This window comes from Cucurbita moschata, unplaced genomic scaffold (genome assembly GCF_002738365.1).
Source record: "Cucurbita moschata cultivar Rifu unplaced genomic scaffold, Cmos_1.0 Cmo_Scf00012, whole genome shotgun sequence".
NCBI lineage: Eukaryota > Viridiplantae > Streptophyta > Magnoliopsida > Cucurbitales > Cucurbitaceae > Cucurbita > Cucurbita moschata.
In genome coordinates this window covers 4,947,879-4,956,104 of record NW_019268528.1, presented here as the reverse complement: position 1 = coordinate 4,956,104, position 8,226 = coordinate 4,947,879, and the positions used below count along the sequence as shown (strand labels likewise).

Genomic DNA, 8,226 nt, shown 5'->3' with positions numbered 1-8,226 from the left:
TATGTACCAAGAGACATCAATCATACAATATACTTTAATGAAGATGGGAAGAAAATATTATTGAAATTGTCAAAAGATATTTCAATTCATGCCACATTGAAGAAGAATGAAGTTTCATGTTATAAATTTTGAGTAGATTACAATTTAGAGTAATTTAGAGTTATTGTATTTAGTTAATGTATTTTAAGACTTTTAATTTACTTTAGGTTACAATTGCATAATGGTTAATTATGGCAATTAAGTATGAATGTTACAACTCTTGAAATGTCTTTAGTAGTTTCATTTTGAGGCTATATAAAGTCATGTATGTTGTATTTGTAAGAAGACTTGAAAATATAGTAAAAGAAGCATTTGTGCTTTTCTTTAGCCAATTGGCTAAGTTTATTTGCAATTCTATGTAGTTTAGGTTGCATGTAGAATCATTCAAGCTTGACATGATTAATCTTGCTTGTGGATGATTCGAATCTCAAACAAGTGTTTGAGATATTTGATCAACAAGAATCATTCAAGCTAGACATGATCTGATTCGAATCTCAAACAAGTGTTTGAGATATTTGATCAACAAGAATCATTCAAGCTAGACATGATCGAATTCGAATCTCAAACAAGTGTTTGAGATATTTGATCAACAAGAATCATTCAAGCTAGACATGATCGATCTTGCTTGTCAAACAAGTGTTTGAGATATTTGATCAACAAGAATCATTCAAGCTAGACATGATCGATCTTGCTTGTGGAGTGATTCGAATCTCAAACAATGTTCTTGCCTTGAGATATTCGATCAATAAGGTAATCCAAATCTTACTCTCCTTGTAGTGATTCCTTATCTTATCATTTGGTATCAGAGCTTCAGGCTCAAGATCGGATATATGTTTCCTTTGCGTTTCTTCTCAATTTGATTTTTATTTATTTTTTTCTTTTTACTCTTTAATCAACCCAGAGTTCAAAATTCCATCTTTGCTGTATTGAAAATTTTGAGAGGTGAGAATGAGAGCTTCATTTGTGTAAATAAGTGTAAAAAGAGTGGTCTAATATTCCTTGAGTATATACTCTTGAGAGAGTGTTGTGAGGTCCTTCGTATTTCCATAACTTATTTTTTGCAGCAACGTTTCACAAATAGATTCGAGGACGAATCCTCTTGAAGAAGTGGAGAATGATATGAACCAAGAGACATCAATCATACAATATACTTCAATAAAGAGGTGAAGAAAATATTATTGAAATTATCAAAAGATATTTCAATTCATGCCACATTGATGAAGAATGAAGTTTCATGTTATAAATTTTGGGTGGATTACAAGTTAGAATAATTTAGAGATATTGTATTTCATTAATGCATTTTAAGACTTTTTATTTATTTTAGGTTACAATTACGTAATGGTTAATTATGGTCATTAAGTAGGAATGTTACAACTCTTGGAATGACTTGAATTGTTTCATTTGAGGTGATATAAAGCCATGTATGTTGTATTTGTAGGTAGACTTGGAAAATATAGTAAAAGGAGCATTTGTGCTTTTCTTTAGCCAATGACTAAGTTTCTTTGCAATTCTATGTAGTTTAGGTTGCATGTAGAATCATTCAAGCTCGACATGATCAATCTTGCTTGTGGAGTGATTCGAATCTCAATCAAGTGTTCCTTCTTTGAGATATTTGATCAACAAGAATCATTCAAGCTAGACATGATCGATCTTGCTTGTGGAGTGATTCGAATCTCAAACAATGTTCTTGCCTTGAGATATTCGATCAACAAGGTAATCCGAATCTTACTCCCCTTATAGTGATTTTCCCATATCATGTAATTATGAACAACTCGTGAAGGATCGACTTGCTTGTAATGATTATATCGATGGACATAACTTGTCCTACAGTGCATAAGAGTGCAACTCTAGGTTTATAATAGAGTGACCTGTAATTAATGAATGAAAATTGATTAATTAAAGAGTTTAATTAATTAATTTTGTATTATTGGAACTTATAATCTGTAGGTCCATAAGGTACCCTTGCTAGCTCATAGTAGTTCAATTTATTTGAAAGAAAATTTGGAGTGTTCAAATTGATATTTAATATATTAAATATATTAAATATAGTGGAGAAAATAAATTTAATTTGAAATGTCAAATTAATATTTAATAAATAGAAAAAATATATTTAATTTAAAGTGTTCAAATTAATATTTAATATATTAGACAGGTTAAATATAAATAGAGAAAAATATATTAATTTAAAGAGTTCAAATTAATATTTAATATATTAAATATATTAAAAAGAAAAAATATATTAGATTGTATTTGATATAGTTAAATATTAAATCAATTAATGTATTTTGATACATTAAATAAAAATATATTTAAAATTTGAATGAGATTCAAATTAATTAAATATATATTAGGATATCTTATAATATCTAAATATAATTTATATAAGATATAATATCTTAATATATTAAATATGCAAATATATTATTTGACAAAGATTCTCCGAGAGTCCCTATAAATAGGACCCTCGGGTTGAGCCAAACATACATCAATCTCTCCCACTTTCTCTAGAGAATGAAATTACGTCTCTAGAGAATTCTTGAAACTCTTCTTCTCCAATCCTTTGAAATTTTCTTTCAAGAGCCTTAACCTTGTGTTCAAGTCGTTGGAAGGAAGATCTCGTGGAATGTTGAAAAGCTTTTGCAGGGTTGGAATGAGTTTTGCAACCTAGGGCTTCTACAAAGGTAGAGTTTTTACTCTTCTATTTATTGCTTTATTTTAATTCTTAATAAAAATCAAAACGGTTCCCAATGCTTTCGCTACTAGATGAAAAAGTTCATTCCCTTCAAATTGTATATTTAAACTCAAGACTATGTTATAGATTTTTTTAAATTGTTTTAAACTATGTTGTAATATTGGTACAAGATTATATATTAAAATGGGTTAAATAAAAATATTAAATTTTACAAATTTGTAGATCATATTTCCTCGACATACAATACAGTAACAAAAGAAAGCTCCGATTGTGAACATGTTAGAAATATGAAAATAATGACTTGAGGGATGATATTCTTTTCCAAAGGAGCATGTCTACTAAAAAGTTTTACAATGGGGGTTTAAGGGTCTCTGAACCTATATTATCCATGTGAGGCCATGTGAGGCCAATCGCACATATAACTTCCTTTACATCATCAATCCTTAAAAATCTTGTAAAATTCAAATGACCATCACTATCAACCGCATCGTTCACATGGGCAAATTTATACCCACCATCAAAAACTCTTAGGTATTTTTGTGAAGACGGTCTATTGCTTGTGTTACAACTTCGAGATCCTCCACGAAATCCAAGCTTATTCATTTCAATAAACCCACCCCAATCATTTAAAGCCTCTCTCCCAAAGGAATTATCCACTAGTTTATCAAATATAGATTTGGCGAGTGTCGTCTCTGCCATGCCTTCCATGCCACTTATCCTTGTAACGCCATAACATGTTACGTGTAAGGGAAAGTTGGTAAGTGGTTGTATTTTGGAATCAATTTCAACTGGAAAGTTCTGTGCATGCAACATTGCATTGCAATCTGATCTGGCGGAGACTTCTTGAGTGAAGGATTTGATAACATCCCTGTGCCATTATCAACATCATACACATCAAAATAATATATATGAAAATGAGCATAGTTTACTCAAAACAACACAAGAAACCAATCAATAAAGTTGGCAAGGATGTAAGCTCACTCACCAGCTTCCCAATTCCACCGATTGATCATAATCTGTATAGATTACTCCTTGCCCCTTAATATCATTTTGTATCCCATCGACCTCATCGGTGAGATGGACACCACAGCTTCTTATAGTTACGTTAACCTCACGACGTTTAACAACTTCAAACCAGACTATAACATCATTCCAATCATTCGCCACTAAGGAGCTACTAAATGTTGGAGAAGAAGTTGTTACTAACCATGTATATTCTGATGTTGATGGTGCGAATTTTCTCATAAAAGAACTTTGGAGTCTATACCCGATGAATATGTTACATGAAATTAAGGCTTCTCCTTCATATGAATCTCCATCTACTCTGAACTTAGCAGAAGTAGCCAAAGTTCTTTCTATATTGTGATCATGTCGAAAGCTAACCTTTATTGAATTTGATATAGTTTGGTGGCTGAACCATTCTGGAATTTCAATGTTCATTAGAATGAACTCTCTAGGAAAGTCACCCAGTGTAATGTCCTGTGACATAAGAATTAACATGCATGAAAATATTAACGAGAGAGAAAAATATAACATAATCAAAGAGAAATGAAATGAGAAGAGATGAACCTGCTTGCTTGATATTATATCCAAAACATTGTCTGGACTTCTAACCAATGATTCACAACCCGTGGCATCCATTCTTTGTATACACTGAGGAAGGATTGGAATTTGTCGAAGAAATTTGCAATTCCTCAACTGGAGATTCCACAAGGACATAAACTTATGAAGACATGAGGGTAGACTACAAAATTTGTTTTTCGACAAGAGTAGGCTATTTAAGAAAGGGTTGACATCACATAAAATTTCCAAGAAATCTGCGTTTGATAGGTTGCAATGTTGAAGATCCAACAAAGTTAGCTGGGAAAACATAGGGTTTGTGGGTAAGTTTCCATGATTTGAAGAAGAGCATAATGGATGGATTGGTGAGTCCCATTTATGGGGAAGCATTTCGAATCTAGAACACCCACCAAGATGAAGCTCTTTAAGATTCTGTAACAAATAAATTATACCAGGAACAGAGATGAGGTTTGTGCAACCGTCAAGATTTAAGACTTTGAGCTCAGTAAGGTTTCCAATTGATGAAGGTAGCTTCTTTATGCCAGTAGAATCCAAATGCAATAATACTAATGATTTCATGTTTTCAGCCATCTTTGGAAACATTTCGAGCTTAGAGCAGCCAGAGAGTTCGAGATATCGAAGAGATTTTAACTTGAGGTAGCTTGGAAGCTTTTCAAGCTTAGTACAATGTCTAACGTCCAAGACAACAAGATTATCCAAAGATCCAATAGACTCGTGAAGCACTCTTAAATTTGTGCATTTTTTAAGATACAAGCTTTGAAGGTTTAATGCGGCAGAGAAGTCTGGAATTTCCTGAAGCTTTTTGCAGTGATCGAGATTCAAATGTTTAAGAGATTTCAATGAAAGGTAGCCTGGAAGCTTTTTAAGATTAGAACATTTTTCAAGGTCCAAGGTAACAAGTTCATCTAGAGATCCAATAGACTCGTGAATCATTCTTAAATTTGTGCATTCTTTCAAATACAAATTTTCAAGGTTTGATGCTGCAGAGAAATTTGGAAGTTCCTCAAGTTTTTTGCAGTAATTGAGGTTCAAAACTTTAAGAGACTTCAACCTGAGATAATTTGGAAGCTTTTTAAGGTTGGAACAGTGATTAAGATCTAAGATAACAAGCTTACTAAGAAAAACAACTGACATAGGAATTGCTCTTAAATTTGTGCAGTGGTTAAGATACAATTTTTCAAGGCCGGATGAGGAAGAGAAGTCAGGAATTTTCTCTAATGTTGAGTAACTAAAATCAACCAGCTTCAACCTTTTACAATCCTAAAATAAGTGGAAAAAAGAATTAATAATAATAAATAGCAATCTAATGTAATTTAGATCCTGCACAATGGTTCAAGTATATAAATGATCTATTTCTTAAAATTTGTTATCATATAAACATTTTTTTTAAGCTGCCCATAAATTTTTTTAAAAAAAATCTAAGAAGAAACCAACCAAACACCCCGTGAAAATATAATTACCTTCCATCCTTTCTCAAAATTTTGGATGCGACTGTGTTGCATATCTAATCCAACGAGGTTTTTTGTAATAAAACTTGACGGCAGAGAGTCCTGACTAAATGCATGCCACTTAATCCACTTTAAGTTATCCGGTAGATATTTAAGATTTGTAGAAAATCTTGCATTTTGAACCATAAGTAATCTTAAATTTTTCATTTTTCTAAAAGCTCGTGGATCCACATCTAGTCTTGTGAGATTAGGCAACTCCAACTTTATGGCTTTAACCGCATCGGTTCCCTGCCAACTCATAAATTTAGTAATTTAACAATATTTTCCATCACAAAGTATAGGAAATAAGTAATGTTAAAGTAAGTTTGGGAGAATGTTACTCACAGAGTTATCAATAAACACCTTCAAAATGTCCTCTTCTAACCACAATCTACTTCTTTTTCCCGGCTCAGAAGATTCACCATTGACTATTTTATAACCCATCTGTCGTATTAAATCATGCATCTCCACCTTATCGTTTTCAATCGTAATAAGTGAAAGATCCATAAGGACTAAAATTCCAAAATCTGGATTGAGATGACATGCATTTAAAATATTCTTGACGTAGTCAACTTTTTCTCCCACTAGAAGACAAGAAATATCGAGGAAAATCTCCTTTTCTTTTTCTTCAAGCCCATCAAAACTTATTTGAAGAATGTCATTGATGTCTTTGTTCAAAGAGTTCTCAAATTCATCTAATATAATTTTCCAATATGCTTGCTCAGCTCTGGTACAAAGGAAAGAACCCAAAACAACCAGAGCCAAGGGATGACCATTACAATAACTTGTAGCACGTTTTGAAAGGTCTAAATAATTACTTGGTGGATGACTTTTCTTAAAAGCATGCCAACTAAAAAGTTCAAGGGCGTGATCGTGATTCATCACTCGAATACCATGCTTTTGATCAAATTCATGGGTAGAAATCAAATGATTGTTTCTTGTTGTCACAATGATCATACTACCAATGCCAAACCAATCATGTGCACCAACCAATGCTTCTAACTGCTCAAGCTTATCCACATCATCCAGAGCGATAAGAACTTTCTTTGAACGCAATCTATGCCTTAGAATGTTAATTCCTTTGTCTAGGTTACCAACCTTCAAATCTTCCTTTAAGATTTCATGGAGTAGGGTTTCCTGAAGTTGAACAAGACCATTGAATTGCTTTGAAGCTTCCCTAACTTTTGATAGGAAGCAGCAAGCTTCAAATTGGTGAGCAATTTTGTTGTATAAAGCTTTGGCCAAAGTTGTCTTACCAATGCCTCCAATCCCATATATTCCCACCATGTAAACACCAATACTAGGCTCATCTTGTGTCCAATAAGGGGAGCCTAGCCTTAAAAAATTTAGTTGAGAATCAATTCCAACCGGATACTTAGCTACATATAAAGGCATACTATTAAAATTTAATATGGACAATACTTCTTCAACAAGGTTTTGAATAAGATCCGCCTCCCTCCTGTTATTAACCATGTAATCATATTGAAATTAAAGATAATAGATATTGGATGCAATAATAGATTGAGTTAAATGGATTAAAAATATATACCTAGATCCTAGATTCCAGCCAGACAAATTAGCAGCAGCAGTTAAAGCATCTTTCCAAATTTGGATTTTTGTCTTGAACTTAGCTTGATGTGTGGTCAATGCCTCTCCAAAACTTCCAGTTTGATTTCGTACATCTGATGGATCCACCTTATAGAAAATTGGACAAACTATCTGATCCTTGGATTTCTTACGTTCGATTATTTTTACCAATTCATCCAGACACCATGAAGATGATGCATAATTTTCAGAGAATATAACAATAGAAATCAAAGCTTCCTCAATAGATCGGAAAAGGGATTCAGAGATTAGCTCACCCCTGTTGAGCTTATCATCAATGAAGACGTTGACTCCCTTTTGCCGCAAGGCCATGTCAAGATGACTGGTGAAGTTAGATCGAGTATCCTCCCCTCTAAAACTCAAAAACACATCATATCTCCACTTCAAATTTGGAGGAAGAGTAGATGATTCTGACTTAGCAATGGGAGAATCCATCGAAAAGTGAAGAAACAGTTCGAAGATTACAGAGCAAAAATGGATTGGCAGGTATCGAATAAGTGTTGAATCAAACGTTTGGCTTTCAATAATCTTATCACTTTCTCTTTGCCTTTACCTCTACCTTATAATTTCTTTGAGGCCCTACCATCAACATCGTAATTAAAGGAAGCATAAAAGTCAAAAAGTTTGGTCCACACCGTGTTTTTATTTTCTTGATTTTTAAAAGTATTGTCGGTGTTAGTATTAATAGAAAAATAATAACACACAACAAATTTATTTCATTCTTCTTCTTGAATTGATTCTTAACGAGCAACTAGCGCACTCGTTAGAGCTCCCCTCCATGTTTGCTAAGGCTTCTTCAATTCTTTCCATTTATTTTCATTT

General features: G+C 32.9%; 1 protein-coding gene across 3 annotated transcripts; it reads right to left on the bottom strand.

Moving 5' to 3' along the window:
• Positions 1–3,017: 3,017 nt before the first annotated feature.
• LOC111450603 (TMV resistance protein N-like) lies at positions 3,018–7,922 on the bottom strand. 3 transcript variants are annotated; one of them, XM_023090814.1, is made up of 7 exons: positions 7,662–7,799; positions 7,349–7,533; positions 6,145–7,258; positions 5,773–6,048; positions 4,301–5,572; positions 3,717–4,210; positions 3,018–3,599 (listed from the first exon to the last, which is right to left on the bottom strand). In XM_023090814.1, exons 1-7 carry the CDS (start codon positions 7,677–7,679, stop codon positions 3,080–3,082), a joined length of 3,879 nt encoding a protein of 1,292 aa, XP_022946582.1. In that variant the 5' UTR covers positions 7,680–7,799; the 3' UTR covers positions 3,018–3,079. The 3 variants fall into 3 exon arrangements, with proteins under 3 accessions (XP_022946582.1, XP_022946583.1, XP_022946581.1); XM_023090815.1 differs by having other exon boundaries at positions 7,349–7,494; XM_023090813.1 differs by having other exon boundaries at positions 7,349–7,922.
• Between the last annotated feature and the right edge of the window lie 304 nt (positions 7,923–8,226).

What these genes read in the sequence shown, in the direction of transcription:
- LOC111450603 (XM_023090813.1), bottom strand. Translation starts at nt 7,839, where the DNA reads ATGGATTCTCCCATTGCTAAGTCAGAATCATCTACTCTTCCTCCAAAT. An exon ending in GGCTGGAATCTAGGATCTAG is followed by an intron (nt 7,259 to 7,348) that starts GTATATATTTTT and finishes GGTTAATAACAG; the next exon opens with GAGGGAGGCGGATCTTATTC. An exon ending in TCGGTGGAATTGGGAAGCTG is followed by an intron (nt 3,600 to 3,716) that starts GTGAGTGAGCTT and finishes ATAATGGCACAG; the next exon opens with GGATGTTATCAAATCCTTCA.